The following is a 21,280-nucleotide window of genomic DNA, read 5'->3' as shown; positions in this document are numbered from 1 at the left end:
GAGAATTTAAATAATAAACTCATTAAAAGGCAGTCTGCGTTTTATCATCACCCAAGACTGGCAATTTTAAACAATGTCTAAACAATAGCAATAACAAAGAACCACTCGCTCACCCCTGTGTGGATTATTCCCACTGTCCCAAGCCCCGCCTCGGTAAACCAGTGCCAAGACCTCAAGCCCACGTGGTCTCTCTAAGGTTAGTGTTCAAAGTGGATACATTTATATAAGTATGGGTTTGAAATGAAGATAGGAGAAGGACTAGAATGAACTTTCTGAAGTGATGGCAGCTACTAGCCATATATGGTTACCAAAGATCTGAAATATGGCCAATGAGACTGAGGAACGGAGCCTTTCATTTTATTTAAATAGTCATAGTCACATGTGGCTAGTGGTTACCATACTGTTCAGTGCAAATCTAGAATGTATATTTTCATATAAGTAGGATAATAGGAAAATAATGCATACATAAATTCCTGAAACCAATCTCCTTCCAATTTTTATCTTTCTTTTTGGAGATCAATCAAACATTTGACATTGTTTGTGCACTGATACCAGAACACTTATACAGATAGTGGAAATAGACCAAATACCTGCACAAGCGGTGGCTTCCACCGTAGGTTTTTCAGGGGAGCAGGAGTGAAGTTGAAAGAACCTGTGGGGCGCTTCTTAAGCAGTAATACAACTCCTGTGGGATTCTCTCTCAATTTTCTCACCAGATTTTTTAGCTGCCATCCCACCTTCAAAGAAAGAAAATGAGGAGAGGGGACTCGCTCATGAATAAGGAAAAATCAAACCTGTGACTATATCTCAAGGAAATCAGTCGTGAGCAAACAGGTAGACAAATATAATACAAGTATGTTCATCTTAGCACTGCTTAAAATTATGGAAAATTGGATATAAACTGCAAATTTTAAAAATTCAAGCAAAATGGTGTTGGGTTTAGTCAAAATTCTCGAGGGGACTATTAGGTCTTAAGTCTCAATGACAAACTCACCACAGTTTGCCGATTAACCTGAATGACTTCATCACCAGCATGAATCTTCTGAGATTTGTCTGCAGGAGACTATTAGAAACAAACAGAGAGACCTATCTTAGTTTTTAACCTTCTATTTCTTTCTGCTTCTATTTCTTCTTCCTTCTATCTTCTGTAGACAATGAGCAATGGAAATATAATTTTCTCAAGAAATATTACAAAGTGTACATGAGTTCACTGAGACTACCTAGTTTGTAGAAACCTGTTATCTATTTAATTAGTGGTCTATTATAACAGATAATCTGTCAATTGGGACAGCGATTTCATCTCACCTGTCAGGTGAGATGTCAGGGAGAGTGGGACACACTGTCGCCAATGATGAACTGAAAAAAGCCACTAGTTCATCTAAAGATACCTTATATGAACCTTATCAAAATTAATCTTACAGAAGCTGACCAACTGTTTAACATGTAAAGACTCACTGTAACTCTGTCATCCCATTTCCTTTTAAGCAATTATTAAAACGATCTTCTTTTATCACAATGCTACTAAAATAGGTAGATGGTGAAAATAGAAATTATATTTCTTTAGAGAAAATCAATTTAAAATTTTTCCATTTCAGGTTGAATTTAAAATAAATGAGTTTTCAGTAATAAAACAAACTTCCAGACGTTGTGTTCCCAAAGAATACTTTGCAACAAATTTGCAAGTAGACGTAGATATAGATATATTCACATGTATGTATATATATAGATAGATAGATAGATAGATATAGATATATTAATGTAATGTATTTGTCAAATATTTTTCCCATAGTATTCTTGTTCATTTAGTCAAACTACAACTCTTTATGACTAAGAAACCTAATCTGAGCAAAAGAGAAGGAAAGGATAAACCTTTGATTTCAAACTATAATCAAATGTTATCTAGGCCAGACTATTTTATTTGGTAACTTATATAACTGGCTGAATCTTCAATTTACAACTATCCTCAAACAAACAAACAAAAGAAAGAAATAGCACCTTTGAACATGTTGAGGGTGGTAGCAATTAAAGCCAAGATACACTTGCTGAATTTTCTCACTCAACTGTTGTGACAGTCTCAACAAGAAGTGAGCAAGTGACATTAAACTGTAGAAACATTCCCACTGATTTATCTAGGTCCAACACAAAGCACAGGTGTGACTGTTATTTTTAAAAAACATTTAACCTGCCTCCATAACAACCAGCAGTGCCTCATCTGAGAGACTAGTATCATGGGTGCCCCAGGGCGGTGGCCTAACTCAAATCTCTCTCTTAGACACTTATAGAAACAAAAACAATGTGTCAGTGCTCCTTTTCGATCCTGTGTGTCAGATACTTAACCCATAGTTTTCCAGTTAATCTTCCTGGACTACAGATTCATTTATGGTTGGCTTCACATTATAAAAGATGGCCCCAAGGCCAGGAAGTCCCTATTTACAGATGGGCAATTTGAAAAAAAAAAAAAAAAAAAGCCCCAGTGTCCTGAATTGACTTCCTTTCCTAAGGATCCTCATGCATTCATTTCTCAAATGTCCTACCAAGCGATTAAGAGTTGTGCTTGGCAGAACACTGGTAAAGAGAGACCTTGATACCAAAATTCTCCCTAGGGCAGTAGCTCTTGCCTATCTTCACCATGAGCCAGACTACTGAAAAATGATGCTCATTTTGGTTTGGGGCAGAAGGGTGATGACCTGGAGAAGAATGTATCCATTCTTCAGAGGCTAATCTAATTCCCACCTCATCTTGAGGGTAGAGGATGGCAGAACGGATCGGATCCTGTCGAGATCCTGTCAAGGTCTTGAGCATCATCAGAAAAAGAAGCCAGCGAGAGGAGAATCTCTAGATACTGTTTACTCTGACGTTGGAATGATCCTAGCTTCTCAGATAACCTCAGAAAACAACAAAGAAAAAAGAAAAGGACCAGAGGACGGAAATGGCCTCTGGCATTGGTTCAGCCTACAATCCAAGACAGAGGATATGCAGACAACTGCTTTGGCAATGCAATGACTGATTTCCCATCCACTACCACGCACCACACTGGGTTTCCATGAAGACATTCTGACTCTGAAGTCTTAGCAACCTTAAATGACAACTGGAAAGCTTTCCTGGTTCTGGCATTCTCTTTCGTCATTTAAGTGTAAAATATCCAGCATGAAATATAAAACATCCAGGTTAATCCCTGGATAGGCTTAGGTAAGAAGTGGGTTCTTACCTAACTTCCCACCCTCATCTATGAGACTTAGCAAGAGTTCAGCATATTCCAGGTACTCAATGAACACAGCTGAATGACTGAAAGTATGAGTAACATTTTCAAATGGATTACCACAGGCAATAAGTTTTCCTTTTTCTGATCTTTAACTGGATGGAAAGCACCTTCCTCTGGGATGACTTATACACAGTCCTTTCTGGGAGTACCAGAGTCAACTACATTCAGGTCAACCCTGAATCTCTCACCCAGTCTTTTAAATCTGGTAGGAATTCTAGGAAATGTATCATTACATTTGACAGACATTTCATTTGATTCAAAGCAGCTTGTCTAGTCTCTCATTCAACTCTCGTCTTTAAAATAAAATGGGGGGTAGGAGGGAGGGATGTTTTGAAGAGGAGAAATCTGTGTGCCTTCTGATAGCTATATTAGTGTTCTATACATTTGCCAAAGACGGAAATTGCTTCAAGAAGACCAGCGAGAGTCTAGAACCACAGAGGTCTGCTTATTCATACAATCACCAAAAATTGCTAGATACTTATTCATGCAATCACCAAATTGCTAAATGACATTCACCATCTTTTTGAATCCACCCAACTCCAAAATAATACACTGGGTGGCTACTACGTATGCATATTCTTGTCATGGTTCAGCTGAAATATATTAAGTCTATGACAAGAATAGGGGATGAACTGTGTAATGCATTATGCATTTTTTCTTTTACACCATCCCCAGCTTAAGAGGCTATTATTGCCTCTCAGGTGAGGTGATGTAAAATTTCCTCGTGGTTCTCAGTGTGTTCTCACTGTTGAACAACAAAGAATGCTTAAGGACAATACCATCTACTCATTCGTCTGCCACAACCACACAACTTATTTATAAGTCATTGACTGCCTTAAGCAATGTCCTTTTTTTCTTACTACAAAAATCAAGTGTGTATAACAAACCCTCATCAAAGATCATGCCCTTTTATTTTATCAAAAGACCAAGCAGCTGAAGCTCAAAATGCAACACGTATTTCCACCAAACAGATTAGAAAAGTAGGTACCAATTTCTTCTATTTTAAGGAATTCTTTCCTCTTGTCTTAGTTGATTAAACAGATTAATTCCACAGACACATGCTTCTTTGACACAGATCCTGGAAACTATTCAAACATTTTAAGCTTCATATCAATGTCATTTAAAAGCTAGCCATATTGCAGGTTGTAAAAAGAAAGCACTTAATTAGCTCTACTTTTCACAAATTCAAAGAGCCAGGAGAGCAGTTTCCAGGCTCTCGACCTCACGTGGAAAGGTGCTGGCTCCGTTACTAGATGGCCATCAGCTGTGGCTGGGAGGCATCAGCTGTTGCCAGTTCGCCATTGGCCATTAATATAACTGCCGTGACTACGCTAGTTGGTTGGTTTGGTTGGTTGGCAAAGAAGCAGACTGAGGATCGAGGCTAGCAAGTGCGGTTAGCAAGCGGATTATGGATTGTGGATCGTGTTGATCCTACTTCCTGTGTCTCGCCCAGCCACCAGCGAGACGGGGGTGCAGGAAGACCCCATGTTGGGGTACTGGCGGATGTTTGCTTTTGTGTCTCCACCAGCCGCCATCGAGAATATAGTAGTATGACTCCCCTATCTGTGGCTCCGTTGTTGTTCCTTTTTGGCCTCACTATATTCTGTGTCCACCCGCTGAGAGCGGGACCAGAGACCCTGCATGACACACACCTTTTGTGTAGCAGAATTTCCAAAAGACAACAGTCTACAAAGTGTCTCACCATTCAAACAGCCCTGCTTTTTTCTATTCAGAGGATTAGAGGGGGGAAAAAACTAAATTTCAATATCATGCCAAATATTATGAAATACAACCCTACAAAAAGAATCTATGTCATGCAAAAATCCTAAAATAGTTGCTCCGGTGACACATAAATTCCATGAGACAAACAAACAAAAGATATTTACACATTTGGCTAACAATTACAGTTCTTCTAGGAGTGATTCTCAATGGCAAAGAGATCATTGTTTTTGTATTTATGGACTAACACTTCTGGGGTGCAAAAGGAATAATTAACACAAGGGTGGGGGTGAAAAGCTAGGCAAGGTGCATGAGCAATAAAGGACAATTTAAATAATAAATTGACAACAGCTGGTGATAAGCAGTGTCCTAGCAACAGAAATAAACAAAACAGGCACCCTCGCTCTCACTAAGGATAATAAAACAGCATGCATACATTTAAATGAAAAGCATGGGGACTCTGTGTCAAATTTGCTTAAACATCCAATACCTTTTACATTTAACGAACGAACAGGCACTTACATTCTCTGTGGTTCCAGTAATCACGTGCAATCCATCATAGGTTGATTTGATGTACATGCCCTAGAGTGAATCACAAATATTATTAACTCTTTACACCACCACGTAGAAATACAGCCACCAAGTGAGACTTGAACTTATAAAACATTAAAGGCAGAACAATACTCATTTTTAAGCCGCCTAAAACATTGTGAAACAAGATCCAAAGAGAGGTGAGGGCGAACTCAACAAACCAAAATACTAGTGAAAGAAATCAGAAACGAGATCTCTTTGATATTGTCATTTGTGTGCCAGGCACACCGAATTTTGCCATAACTCTGGGGACTCAGGAGGCATCTTCTCAGCCCTGAAGAATGAATGAGGCCTTTCAAACAAGGACTGTTCTCTTCTGACCATCTCTTTGTCTAGTGACACAATATAATCAGTTAACTTTGGTATCAGCAGTCATTACAGGGTGAGTTATTCAAGCCACTCACAATCCAGACCAGGATGTATGAACGAAGGTTGTTAAATAACACAACATAGGAAATAAATTAGAAACAGGTACTTTTCCCTTTTAAGGGAAGCATAAGATACATACGCTGCTTCCTAAAAGGCCTGATAAGCAAACTCAGGGGTGAGTGCCCTATCGTCGAAGAAATATTTCTGTACTCTGGCATATCATGTATAAAAAATATTTAATAAATTTTTATAAGATGAGGAAAGATAGCAAAAAGTAGATTGGGCAAAGAGTAGTTGCTCACCTTGGTATCAATATCACAATAATGCATTCTCCTAAAAAATCATTTTGACCCCGAACTTGCCCCTACACCACTCTACGATGAGAATCTCCTCACATACTGACACCTTCAAGGTTCTCCTTCTTCCTCTCCTTTCCGGTTACCTTCATTGCCAGAGTGATCAGATTCTCCCTCCATGCAGTACTCCTCTTCCCTGAGCATTTGCTTGTACAACTTTACCATCTGAAATGGCAACTCTATTTCTGCTCACGCAGGCATTTCTCTGCTTCTACGTGACTATAAACTCACCTCCCGAAAGCCTTCCCTGTCGAATCTATTATAATCTATCATTTACTTTGAAGCCGAGCAGCCTCCATATGCATTTCTCCACTTACTACGAATGCAGCCTTGTCATCATTTCGTTGCTTTTTTGTCCTGAGAGCAGAGACTGTCTTGACGTCTCCCCATAGCTACTTACATGCTAGGCATGCCCCTCATCATGCCCCTCATGAAAGCAGCTACAGCAGCTGCGGCCACCAATCACTACTGCACATGTCCTGTGCTGTCCCACATCGGCCACTCAGCATCCATCATCTAAATTAACACTTTCATCAACCCTGTGAGACAGTTATTAGTATTCATTTTTGACGGATGAGGAAATTGACACATAAAGCGGTTAAGTCACTTGAGGGCTGAGATTTAAACCTTAACTCAATGCCTCTAAGTTTATCAATGGGCCTCACAGCTTCTTCACTTAAATTTCAGCAAATTCATCTCATTGGCTGCATGCTAGGGACTGGGAGAGCTAGGTATCTGGGTGCTGATCTAGGTAGTTAGGTTTCTACCTACCTGTATGTATTCTCAGGGCTTGTTCTCATAGAGCTCGTACCTTACTAATGAAACATTTCTGAACACTTTCTCAGAATCATTTCTTCCAAGGAGACTCTTCTCATATTCTTCCAAAGTGCTAACAGAGACTTTCAGAGCAGATGTTCTTATGTACCCAGAGACCATCTTTCCTTTGTGTAAATGCTTTATATTTCCTTCCATTGCTAAGTCCTAAAAATAAAACTGTTACGATAATTCCTTCAAGATATGAGTGTACAGTTTTTAAATTGTACTTATTTTTATACTTTGAAGACATAAAATATGTCAACAGTTCAAGATGGTAAATTTCTCACTACATGGTGGAAGACAGCCTAATATCATGCTATTCAGAATTACAGTGAAAGCAATAAGGAATTATGGGGGGAAAAACTTTAATAAATGACGATGTGTTATTATTTGAAAATAAAATATGCGTGGGTCAGAATTCTTACCAGGCCTTCCCCAGGTTTAATGTTTGGTAAGTGAACTTCCTCCAGACAGGCACACTGGCTCATAAGAGGGTCCCTGGTAGAGCGGATTGTTTTGTCACAAATGCCATTTAAAACCTTGACCTAGAGTTGGAGAGGCAAAACGTCAGGAAAGGTTCAATCATTAATGAAGTTTATCTCAAGCTGAATTTTAAAGAAATGCACTTGACTTATAATCTCTAGCTCTGGCCGGCAATCATTTTGATAATACTGCTCAACGAATGCATAGCACTTGGACTCCATATTTGCAATCTGTACAAATGGTACCAGGCATTTCAACTTTGTTTAGAACATGCAATTTTTATATTATCTCATTTACGACCACTGAAGAGCACAGGCAGGGCAGAAACAGAAACCTCCTTTGTGACAGTTAAAGAGAATCATGGATTCCCAGCCACCTGTATTTTTTGTAGTGATCACTCATATTCTCTACATACCAAATATTGACAAGATTATCTTGCCTGCACCTGTCTTTTTTTTTTCAACAGATTTTATTTTTTAAAGCAGTTTTAGGTTGACAGAAAAAATGAGCAGAAAGTGCAGAGTTCTTATATACTTTCTATCCCACCCAAACACAGTTATAGTATTATAATATAGTTAATAATAACAAGATATTATTAACACTTTGCATTAGTGGAGGTACGTTTGTTCAAGTTCAATTGTTGTAAAACCATAGTTTACATTAGGGTTCTCTTTTGTGGTGTGCAATTCTATGGGTTTTGACAAATGCCTCCTGTCCTGTATCCACCATACAATGTCATACAGAATAATTCTGACACCTAAAAATCCCACGCTCCACATGGTCATCTTTCTCCTCCTGCCCCACTGTGAATCCCTGACTTTTTTTTTTTCTTTGTCTCTGTTATTTTTGCCTTTTCCAGAAGGTCAAATAGTTAGAATCATACAGTATGTAGCCTTTTCAGATTGGCTTCTTTCACTTAGTAACATGCATTTAAGTTTCTTCCAGACCTTTTCACGGTTTGAGAGCTCATTCCTTTTTTTTTGGTGAATGATATTCCATTGTCTGCCTGGACCACAGTTTATTTATCCATCACCTACTGAAGGACATCTTGGTTGCTTCCAAGTTTTGGCGATTATGAATAATCGTGCTATAACACTCTGTGCAAGTTTTTGTGGCTATAAGTTTTCAATTCATTTGGGTAAATACCTAGGAGTGAAACTGCTGGAATGTATGGTAAGAGTATGTTTAATTTGTAAGCAACTGCCACGCTGTCTTCCAAAGTGTCTGCACCATGTTTCATCCCCACCAGCAACAAATCAGAGTTCATGTTGCTCCACATCCTGGTCAGCATTTGCTGTTGTCATGTTTTGAATCTTAGTTATTCTAACAAGTGTATAGTGGTACTTGTTGTTTTAATTTATAGTCGCCTAATGAAACATGATGTTGAACATCTTTTCATATACTTGTTTACCAGTTGTATATCTTTTTTGGTAGTGTCTGTTCAGATCTTTTGCCAACTTTTTAATTAGATTGTTTGTTTTCTTGCTATTGAGTTTTCTGATTATGGAGTTTTATATATTTTGGACACAAGTCCTTTATCTGATATGTGTTTTGAAAATATCAAGGCTTATTTGATATAAGCCTGTCTGAGGCTTATTTTTTCCTTCTCTTAACAGTACATTGCATGGAGCCAAGTTTCTAATGTTAATGAAGTCTACCTTACCGATTTTTTTTTTCAATCGATCGTGCTTTTGGTGTTGTATCAAAAAAACCCATTGCCAAACCTAAGGTCGCCTAGAATTTCTCCAGTTTTCTTCTAGGAGTTTTACAGTTTTGTGTTTTAAATTTAGGTGTACCATCTTTTCAGTGATGGAGATGTTCACATTCTCTGAATGCAAACACTAACAAAGTAAAACTTTAGAAACGATGTGAAGACCCTTATTGAGTAGTCTCTGTGTAGAAATCACAGTGGTTACGTGTGGTTACTTCCGCCAATCAGATTCATCTAACCTTTCAAAATTAAACACCCAAAGAAGTCAGGAAATTCCAGAGTGACTTTTTTTTTCCGAGGGGGAGAAACCAAGAAGTGACATTTTGCACATTCCTCCAATTTGTTTAGCCTCCCTATTTATGGAAAATATATTTATAGCAGTTTCATTGCTAAATTCCTCAACATCAGTAGGAGGAAGGCCTTATCAAAAGAGCACAGGCTGGCTTATGTCAAAAGGAGGAAGCGATGATGAATAGTTATAAAATGCCTTTAAACAGTCACAGTACATCCCCCCTCCATCATAAGGTTTTTGCCAAGAATATTTTTTTAATCAAAATGGTCCTGAAGTGAAATTTGCAGATCAGTTCATCCTTGATTAACAAGCTGGGTATCAATTTAAGTATAACGGCACTCTAATGAAATGTTCAGAGGATGAAAAAAAATAAAGCAAATGAGAAACCCCAATATATCCTATTTCAGCACAGGAATTTTCACAGTAGTTGGTCTTGTTGTTAAATGACTTTATTCTTCCTTTTCTGTCTAAATTAATAGACCCATATCCCAAAAACCAACATTTCAAAGTATATCCTGAAGTAATTAACCACAGTGAATTTACTTTAAGTAATGTGATTCCCACTGGTTTGGGGAAAGGAATTTTACGATAACTTTCAGAACATATACTTACTATGGTTAGAACTTTATCTTCCATTTCTGCTACAGGACAATCCTAAAGAAGGGAAGGAGAAAAAAATGAAAACTAAATTTAAAAGCTTAAAACTTCCAAAAATTGTTGGCTTGCCCGTCTGGATATTTCCTGGAGCCCAAGATGGTCCCTGACATGTCCCCCACCCCCACCCTGAAGCCTGAACAGTTCTGGATGGAAAGAGACCTGGACAGAGTGCAGCGTATCAATGGAGCCGCCATTTAACTCCTCCTGAGGCTCTGCTCAATCCTGACCCCAGGAGTTTATCATCCCAGGAACCCATCTGACCAATTATTTAATCTGAAAACCTACAAAAATCATCAAGCTGAAATCCACCTACTCTCCAGACTGTGCAGAAGTTAGTAAGCCAGCAGTCAAAGTCCAAGAAACCTGACAATGGCTCCTAAATGGGATCCCGGGCTTCACAAGCACTGGACCAACATGCCAGGCGTCTTTAGCTCTGGACCTGCTTATAAGAATAGCTTTCAAATGAGGGCTTAAATAAGCTCAGCCACAAAAGTTTATTTTAAGCACTACTGAGATTAAATCAGATATTTCAGTCCTTAATAGATGAAAAAGATTCAACAAAACATTCATTTAACACACTGCCAAAAAAGTGGTCTTGAGGTATGCTATTGATGACACTAAATAAAGGGCTGGAACGCAAAGCACTATTTACTCAGCTTAAGAACAAAAGACTGGGAACTGTTAGCTGATTATAGGAATCACCATTGTCCTGTCTAGAAGCAACCAAAGCAAAACTGCCCATGTAAAATTCTCACAGTTAACCTAGAACTTGCCTGCAGCAGAAGAAAAGAGAGACTAACCACATTCTTCAGAGTTTTTTTAGCACAGTTAAGTATAATCCTAAACTGGGTCTTTCCAGAGAAAATGCTGATTATTTTATATACATGAAGGGTATCAATCAATTCTGTTGAAATTGTCAGTTTCACTTCAATCAAAAAGTCATTTTAAGTCATGAAGGGGGGTAGAAATAGCTAACAATTTCTACCCTATGTGATTTTTTATAATCAGATTTTCAGTGTCTTTAAATTTTTTTTAAAAAATTCTCTACTAGGTAAAAATCTGAGAAACAACTGTAGTTTCTCACTGCTCCCAAAATTTACACTGACTCTCAGGAAAAAAGTAGGCAAGTAAGAAAATGCTTTAAAAAAAAGTTATAAATTTAAACTACAGAAACCTCTTCTATAAAATATGAGTGATAAAAGCTCAAAAACATGCTTTTCTTCCTCCAACTTGGCACTAAACCATCAACTACCATGATGGCTCGTCCCCTATTAACACCAACTGAAGGACAAATTTATTAAACAAATGGCAACTTGAGAAAAACAGAACACGACGGTGGTCCTGTGCTAAAAATAAAACTAATAATTTGTATTTATGATCTTTCATTACAATCCCCGAATGATACGAGCATTGTCATCGCCGCCAGAGAGCTCCAGGGCCCAAGATTCAAGGTGGATGTGTGACCTCACTGTTCCTGATACTGGAGTCTTTGATGGATCCAAGTCACTTAGAAAACGAGTTCCTCATTGTGGCGATGGAGGCCCTGGGTGAGGGGAACTCTGCTGCCTCCCTGAATGGTTCGAGTCAGCATATGAAAGGGCTCACTTTTTATTTTACCTTCCACCACCATGAACGTGGAGATTCCCACACCCATTCCTACCAGCAGGAAGCAGCTGCAGGAGTGACTTAGTGTTGTTTGGCATGAAGGCCACGGAATGGAAAAAAAGGAGCCCTGGAAATAAGTCACCCCCTCATGAGTCAGATGGTAGGAGGAACTTTGCCACATTCCTTGGTCACCCTGATCAGCACACTCAAGCCAGCCTACCTGGCACAGACCTACCCTGGGCGGCTATGAGGTACCGCTTCCCTCTGCCACTGCTCTTCCTTATTCTATCTTCTTACTACCTAAGTAGCCCTGGACAATCCATTTAACTTCTCCATGCCTCTGTTTCCTTCTCCATAAATTAGGGATGATCAAATCTACCTCAGAAAACTGCTGTGAATTAAATGTGGTAACACGTGTCAGCATGTAACACACAACCGATTCATAATCGGCACGCACGGCTTTTTCCTCGTCTACTTTCATGGCTATCCTTCTTTCCATTCAGTTTTCGTGGGCTTGACATTGCTCATTTCCCTCATTTCTTTCCACACTAGAATTCAGCACCTACCACTGTCTTTTTGTCTCTTGCCATTGCGATTCCAGTTTTCATGTCATTGCAACTTTAGGAGGAGAGATTAAAGATAGAGACCATGGTCCCTTCCCACCTCGGTTTCCTTCATCTGAAATTATAGCCTGAAATCTGGACAGAATATCAGTCCGTGGACTGAATGTGAGGCTGTGGCAGAAGCACGGTTAACAGCAGTGTGCACTTTCCTCACAGGGGAGAAAAGCAGCAAATATTTACCCTTCCAATGGGGAGACTTACATGTTATCAGCAAAGGGAAAGGAAAGTGACAAGAAAGAAGTAGGGGACAGCACCTATGTTCTCTGATTACTACAGAAAACACATGTTCACCAAGAGCTAAACATGTTTTTTCAATCTAAGTTCATAAAATGATATTCCCACATACCGTGTTTCCCTGAAAATAAGACCTAGCCGGACAATCAGCTCTAATGCATCTTTTGGAGCAAAAATTGATATAAGACCCAGTCTTATATTATAGTAAAACAAGGCCACGTTTTATATTAATTTTTGCTCCAAAAGACGCATTAGAGCTGATTGTCTGGGTAGGTCTTATTTTCAGGGAAACAGTATTTTTATATATTGCCAATCTTAATCCTTAAAAATTGTTCAAATTTAAATAAACCAAAAAAAAAAAATACCAGAATGTAAGAGTAACATATTTGTTAACTTCTCCTTAAACCATCAAGTCTGGTTCTAGAAAACTAATACAAGGCAAGATTTTTATATTCCCTACTATCAGCTACTGTTTCACGGTGCTTTGCGTATGTTATATCGTATTTAATCTTCCTAATGATCTTTTGAGGTAGATATTATTTTTTTAAAGTTTATATTATTTCTCTATTTTTAATTTTACATGAATTCACAAATGTGATGATCCACACACTTTTTGTAAATGAAAAAACTTTTCCTTTTTTTTTTTTTGGCTTGGTGCTCATGTGCGTGCCTTCCCCACTTCTCTCCCTGCCAAGGTAAACTCGTTCTTCTTCCAAATTGTCCATTGTACTTATGTATTCCTTTGTGTATGGTTTTTTTGGATGTATGTGTGTATTACAAATACTTACATACATACATTTAATATTTTTTGGTCACCACTTGTCTTCATGTTATACTTTTCCCTCTTTTTTCTTTCTCAACAATAACTTGTAGAAATCCCACCAAATCACCTGGTAAGGTAAATATTAGTATTTCCATTTTATAGATGACAAAATTGAGACTCATAACTTTTCAGCGACTTGTCTAAGGTCCCAGGGCTAATTAACGGTAGGGGCAGGATTTGAACCTATGGCTGTCTGTCTCTGAAGCACATGCTCAATGAACACCAAAGGCAAAACAAAAACAAACCACAAACGAACAAAAAACAGGGTTAAATTTATCCGAAGAGACAAATTCTCATCAGCGAATTTGTCAAAAGCATTATCTCATTAGTTTAAACGCACGTTTAAAAATCACCATTAATCATGTGCCAGGTGTCGTGAAAACCCCGTAAGCAGGGGCATGATGAGATGGTGCAGTGGGTACCACGTGACTGGATCCAGATCTCCACCTCCCGGGGGTAGATTTTCTTAATCATTATTCCTAACAATCAACACCTTTATGAATACAAGGAAAACATCACCTGACAACGCAGTTAAGCCCATTCCTTTGGGACAAGCACTGAGTCACACCGGTCAGATCACTCAACATCACCTTTTCAATGAGGGTTATTCTAGCCACATATCTAAAACTAGATTCCACTCTGGGTACTTCCTGTACCTTCCCTCTTCAGCACTTCTCTAACTTGATACATAGTTGGCTTATTTATCTTTTAATTTTCTCTTTCCCCCAAAGACTATATGTTCCATGAGGTCAAGGATTTTTTTTTTCAATCTGTTTATTCACTCTAGAATCCCCACTGCCTAGAAGAGTGGCAGACACATAGTAAGTGCTAAATAAATATTTATGGAAAGAATAGTCCAAATACCTACACAGCCAACATCAACCTGCTTAGGCAAAGCAGATTGATCTTGTGAAAACAAATACTACCACCTCCACCCTGGACTTCATCACTTTCTCCTCTTCTCCCTACACTACAGCTGAATCAGTCACACGTCTAAAGACCCTTTAAATAATACAAAGAAACACCTGTGAGCAAAACTTGCCCGTTTAACTCTTACACTGTCCTTTTAATTGATAGCAAGTAAATTCTTTTAAAAATCAAAACAGAAAGCAGAAGGAAGAAGAGAAGGAAAGCTCAAGGTATCAGAAAAATAAATGCCTTCCACCACAAGTGCTAGGACTTGGTGGCTGTCTGATTAATGTGTCACTATTGGTATCAGACGCTTTTGGTGAAAATTTCTTTACGCATCATAAAAAAGCAGAAACGCAGATCCACTTTGGTTGCTCTGAGGTTTTTTTCTAAGAACATGGCCTCAAAAGCATGTGATGAAGTCACATGTGCCTTAAGTTTGATGGCTGCTCAGGACTGGACCTCAAACAGCTGCCACATGCAAAGCCAAACTTCACTCTTCATGTTCCAGAAACAGGAGGAAAGCACATGGCTTTTCAGAACTGCATGTATTATATGGCATGGTCAGGATTGAGGAAAGGACATTCTTTACTTTCTGCCAAATCGGCAGTGGAAACAAATGTGGGATCACAGAATTTTGGAAGCAAGTGGGATGTGAAAAAAGAACAAGCTCTTCCTTATATTTTATAGCCTCAATTCAATTCAAAACTATTTTACAAGTGCGTGCTAGGTGCCAGGTAATGTGACAGGAAGTGATCTTAGGAGCTGATGGTCTAATAAGAAATATTTTTAAAGTTCAGATCACAGAAACTAGTTAAGTTACAGGTTGACTAATATCAATCTTCCTGGCCCTTACTAAGATACTTGGGGCTGGCCAACGAGCTGCAAGGGAAATTTACAAACCAGAACATTTGTCAATGTTAGAACCTCCGAGTTTCTTGTCCCTCTGACATGGGGACAGGGAATGAGATACTGTTTGTTCTGTCAGCCTACATCCTAAACAAAGATTATAGTGATATTTCGTTACTCCAGAATGAATTTCTATTTTAAAAAAAATTAGGTGCTGTTAATATTTTAGAGAAAGTACAGGACGATTAGCTCAACTATTTTAAAACCAAAGAAGGTAATATTTCAGATAAAGGCCACTGGTCATTTTTCAGAAACCATCTATACAACGCATCTAATTTAAAGCCTTTCATCTCTCCCGAGTTCTGCTGGGAAGGAAAATGGAGAGATAGAGAAAGAATGGCACTTCATACCTGCATGTAAACCCTTTGATGAAGAGGAAAAAGGGAAAAAACGTTTAGGAAGCGACAATAATGCACTCACCTTCTGGACTGTAGTGGTCAGGTCCAAGCAAAGCTGAATGATTTTGTTCTTTGTTACTGAGAAATCGGTGATCCCTGTAAATGGAGCCCTAGAAAGCAACAAAATTCTCTTTAAAAATAAGTGTAAGGGGGTGGAGGAGGAGAACCCATCGGAACCCACACTGTCTGCTGACAAGCATAGATACACAACGGGCTCATTTAAATTATTTGTTATGTAACTGTTTCCTCTCATGTAACACACAAATGAGGAATCTGAATGAGACAGAAGTGCTAGATTAAAAATTAAAAAAACACATTAAATAAACGAGCCAAGAGAATGAACATCCCTTCAGGAGCTGACTAACCATCATACAACCAAATGATCATTCACATCTAACCTCAGTAAAACATTTTTAGCAGTCTTGCTCTTCTCTAAGCTGAGGTTAATTTGTTCCTGTGAGTCACTTTTCAGTCACTTCCAAAGAGACCCTACAATCTACCACTGATGCAGAACTACTGAAAAGGCCCAGTGGAAGGGAAAAGAAAGAGACGATGGTTCATTTTTCTGAGACAAAGTACAGGCCTCTGTGCATCTCGGGCCCTCCTTTTGTGGGACAGTAGAACACACAGCAACTCACCGGTCCAGCCAAGATAGCAAGGCCTTGGCAGCGCGTATAAGCTCCATCACAGAAGTCAGGAACTCATTGGGGGGCTTGTGGGACGTGTTCCCATCATAAGCCGGACTTTTCCGTCGACTACTTATGTAATTCTGTAAGTTGTGGGAAGACGCTCTCAGTTTCAGAACCAGGTTCTTCATATTATCAGTTTCAAGGCTATAATTCTGTGGGGGTAGGGAGGAAATCAAAGAGAAAAAAATCAAAACAATGTCCAAACTCATAATAATTCAAAAATCCCACTGAGTCACTTGAATAACTCCTACAACAGCCACAAAACCCTACATGATTTACCCGCAGGGCTGATCTCACCCACCATGGCCACACTGGCCTTCACTCTGTTCCTCCCACAGCCTACTCTTGCCTCAGGGACTTTGTTCTTGTTAGTTCCTTGTCCCAAAATGCTCCTCCCACAGATTTTGGTGCGGAAAGCTCCTTCTCATCACTTACATCCTTATTGGGCCAAACATCACCCCTCGTCCTTGAGGCTTCCAGGGCCATTTAGAGCAGAGGTTCTCAGCCTGGACCCTACTGACATTGAAAGCTCAATAATTCCTTGTTTGGGTTATGGGGGGAGGATTCGTGTACGTTGCTGGATATTCCTTCTACTCATTAGGTATCAGAAGCATCCCCTCCCCAGCATGACAACCAAAAATGCCTCCAGCCATTGCCAACTACCTCCTCGGGTCACTCTTTAGCACCTCACCTATCTGTCATCTCCCCGAACCATCTCGCTTGCTGCTGTCTGCCTCGCTGGGATGCAAGGTCTGTGAGGGCGGGGCACTGCACATCGCTCACGACTGCATCTCCAGCACAGCAGACAATAAAACAGTGATTGACTAGATGGATTTCCATCGGATGAGATTCACACAGAAACAGAGCAGAAGTGACTGCACATCAATTCACCTAAAATGTAATTTCCATCTTGGGAGCCTCTAACCTGTGTTCTTTCTGAATAATGTTCAACTTACTTGGGTGCTTCCAAAAAACCAATTCCATGTGACAATATTGCCTAGACTCACTTTCAGATCAAGAACAAATCCCAGGAAACGACACATAGATCTAAGATGACTTTGACGGAAGGCGGGAGGTGAATTTCTGTGTTATCATCTGTTTTATCATTTTAACAAAAAGAGAAGCTATTTCTGGGGTATATCATACTGTGTCGGTAGCATCCCAAAGCAAGAATGTGGTACCATTTTAAAACTGGGAATAATACAGTGGCCTACGTGAACACAGGAACACGTCCTCTATGCCGGGAAGTGGGTTAAGCGCTGGACAAGCATTGTCTCAGGTAAATAGCCTGTGAAGCTCATAATGATATTATCTCATTTTATAGGTGAAAAATCTGAGACACAGAGACATTAATTCTCCAGACTTCCACAGCTAATCAGTGATAAGGGTGGGGTTCTAATCAAAACAACCTGCACTGAGGGCACGAGCTTTGGATCACAATGCTATATGTCCCTCCTTCCACACTCCCTGCCCAAGGAAAGGCAACGTGATAAGACAGAAACCAGGGTGGGCAGTGGACAAGAAAAAGAAAAGTGGCCAGTGAGCCTGGAGCTTAAACCAACAAGCGGGTTAACTTCCCCGAATTCCATGCTGACCTGCTCCATGCCCTGTGAAGTGTTAGCAGCTTCTTTCAGCTGTCTTTAGCCATCCAGACCTAATTTCTGAGAGGCCAGTAGGTCACAACTAGATCTGAGCACTGCTTTTGTCCCTTGCATGTAGCCTGTCCCTCAGCCCCTCCTTTCTCACAGCCCCCATCTCTAAGGCCCCAGGGAGGGTGAGCCATGTCCCAAAATCAAGATATATAAAGCATATCGACCTGAAACATAAATATAAATATACCATGAATATACGAGGGAGTTTGGGAGAACTTTTTTGGGTAGGGAGGGGCAAGATGTTAAGTAATAACAATAACATGTTAAACCTAATGAAAACAATCTTCACTTTAAGTAGATTTTATCTGAAGTTTAAATTTATGTTGCTTCCTAGCATAATAAAAAAATCTTTTTTTAAAAAAATTTAGATAGACATTTTTTTAAAGTTAAGTTAGTATAAACATTAATAAAATCTTCCCAGATCTATTAACTGAAAAATGTTTTCTTCAAGCTTTAAAAAGAAAAAGGAATTTCATTAAAAAAATGAGTGTCCTGTATGTATGTTCTACCTAAACCTTATGTTTCTTTTTTTTCCTCACTGTCACTTTCTAGAGATTAAAATATAGGATTGTCCTCCAATTCAGAGGTAAAAATTTAAAACATGGATTTTCATCATGGCGTTTTCAATTCAGAGAATCAGACTCTCGAGGGAATGGATAAAGGGCCATGTGACACAGCTTGCTCTAAAAGACTGGTGCTATGATTAAAAGGAACTGTCTCCTCCTTCAGTATCACGCAGCCTGTCAACTTATATCAAGAGTTCTGAACTAAAAGCAGGACAGACAGCTTTCTAGATAGTCAACGTCACCACAAATTACTTGGAACTTTCATTGCTATACACATTTACTTCTTGAACTCAAATAGGATTACATGCATGTCAGTGTTGCTAGAACATTTAAACTTCAATCTACAAACCTACCACTTTTAATATTAAAATAAAGGGGAATGTAGCTTCTTATTAACTGGTTCTGTTCATTTCCACTCAATTTGCTCTGATTCTTTTTATTTTTCCCCCAAAACAAATCATGGGACTGGAAAGATGGATAGATATAACTATAATAAAGAATAATTTTTAAAAGGAGGAAGGAAGGAGCAAAGTAAGGAAGGAAAATTCCTTCCCCTTGCACCCCATTCCACAATAACAAGGGAACAAGAAACTGATTATATTAGCTCAAATAAACCTCTACTGTAGAAACATAATCAGGAAAGGATTATTGACTTAAGTGCCCCACAATGAAAGACAGAAAATGAATAATTTCTCAGACCAGATTTGATTATTTTCACTAGTCTTTTCCCTTCTGTCTCCTTCAGAAATTGCTTTAGGATAAGGTATCAAGAAAATACAAACTAGGTAAGAAATGAAGTGAGTCTCCAAAAATCTACAAACATACGAAAATTTTCCACCGAGATCTCACTTCATGAGAAGTCAGCCATCAGCTGACTAGGTCATTTCCTGGTCTAGTAGAGAAACAACACAGGGGACAGGAGAAAAGGAAACATAGATTCTCCCCGTTCTGGTACCTTCAATTATACACATTTTAGCTGAGGACGAATCTTACACAACTTCTCTTCTACCTTCTTCTCCCATTCCTCCTAGCTCTGTTCATTATCTAACATATGCAATTAAGAGACCCACAATCAAAACCATCTTATTGACTTAGGTCACTTAAGTTGCAACCTAAGAAATACACTTCACAGTTTTCCTAAAGGCATTTAATTAGCTCACAAGCAAGATCAAGTTAAACACAAATTGCCAGCAAAGATTATTCCTCCTGCATGGTTTCTCCCCATAAGAAACAAAGGATAACAGTTTTCAGTGATTTGCCATGTGGGTAAATGATGAACAGTGAATACTCTTAAGGGTACAGAGTGTACAGAAGTACTCTGGGCAGGTGGATACATTACAGGTATTTCATTTAATTACACATTTACGTGGCATCACTTAATACATGGACTGATTCAACCTTGATCACTTTCTTAGACTACTTCAACCTGAAAAGCACATCTGCCCCTGCCTTGGTCTTCAGGTAACTAGGGTCTGGTTGATTTGGCAAAGAAAACAGGTGCCAATTATACTTTCTTAACTCTCAACCACATCCCCTAGACCAATGCTGTTCCACAGACCTTGCTGCTCTGATGAACACATTCTCTCTCTGCACTGTCCAAATATGGCCATCAGTAGCCATAGGAGCTACTGAACACTTGAAATGTAGCTACTGTAACTGAGGAACTGAATTTTTTTTCCATTTTAAATAGTCATATGTGGCTGATAGTTCTCCTACTGGAAAGAACAACTCTAGAGTCTGTCCCAGCTGGCCACTGCCCCAGAGATAGAGGGAGAAAAACTGGGCTCCGACTCTGAATTTAATCTTGGGAAGCGGTCTTGGTTCTGCCTCACGATACAAGTCACTGTCTTAAGCCACCACTCCAGCCCTCCAAGGTCAACATTCACAAAAGGCAGTTTCTCTCCTTGCTCTCCACCCATGCATGACCAGCTGTCTGTGGTCCATCTGCTCACTGGTTTCGGAATCTTAACCAATAGCCAGTCCCTATTTTAGGTTCCTATGCATTCTATCTGTCCTTTTCTTTCCAAAACTTTCCAATGGTTTTGTTTTTTCCTCCCCCTTCCTTACTTCTAACTCTATTCATTTCCTGTACATCATAAAATTAACATCCGCTAAAGTCAGTTTACATAAAAACCTGTTTTATGACACCAGGACCAACTGCAATACACATTAACTACCCAGGGGATGGACTGTTCAAGGCAAAAAAATATCACACACACACAAAAAGATTACCAACTTACATATACAAAGATCTATGTGATCTAAGTGGATCAAAGAGACAGTGTAATTAATATATGCATTATAACAAGACTATTTTAAAAGATTAGATCAAGACAAAAAGCTATTTTAGTAAAACTCTCTAAAATCCTCCCCAGCTCAGAAAAGGCGTATTCGTTCGCGAACCCTCCCGTGACCCTCCTGTCAGATGCATTCACTGGCACTCTACTGCACAAAGCATGTCCAGAACGAGTCTGAGGTCAAAACTTTGTCTACAAAGGAAATGAGAAGGAAATTGTAGGAGATAAAACACAGCTTTAGGTTCTGGCGTTTGTCCAGCTTTGTTCATTTTAGTTCTAATATTTTAAGAGGTAGGGAAGGAGGAAAGCAAAGAGAGGC

General features: G+C 39.1%; 1 protein-coding gene across 3 annotated transcripts in view; it reads right to left on the bottom strand.

The window, feature by feature from the left end:
- The window catches only part of CNKSR3 (CNKSR family member 3), an 86,339-nt gene that overhangs the window by 11,725 nt on the left and 53,334 nt on the right, over positions 1-21,280 (bottom strand). For all 3 annotated transcript variants that reach the window (XM_081045272.1, XM_081045274.1, XM_081045273.1), the window contains 7 exons: positions 16,396-16,598; positions 15,780-15,867; positions 10,212-10,253; positions 7,539-7,658; positions 5,504-5,563; positions 995-1,063; positions 591-737 (listed from right to left, as the gene is read on the bottom strand). In XM_081045272.1, coding sequence (XP_080901398.1) covers positions 591-737; positions 995-1,063; positions 5,504-5,563; positions 7,539-7,658; positions 10,212-10,253; positions 15,780-15,867; positions 16,396-16,598 — 729 coding nt within the window. The remainder of the gene's footprint in view (positions 1-590; positions 738-994; positions 1,064-5,503; positions 5,564-7,538; positions 7,659-10,211; positions 10,254-15,779; positions 15,868-16,395; positions 16,599-21,280) is intronic.

The sequence above is a fragment of the Rhinolophus hipposideros genome, assembly GCF_964194185.1.
Source record: "Rhinolophus hipposideros genome assembly, chromosome: 3".
NCBI lineage: Eukaryota > Metazoa > Chordata > Mammalia > Chiroptera > Rhinolophidae > Rhinolophus > Rhinolophus hipposideros.
This window is presented reverse-complemented; position numbering and strand designations above follow the sequence as displayed.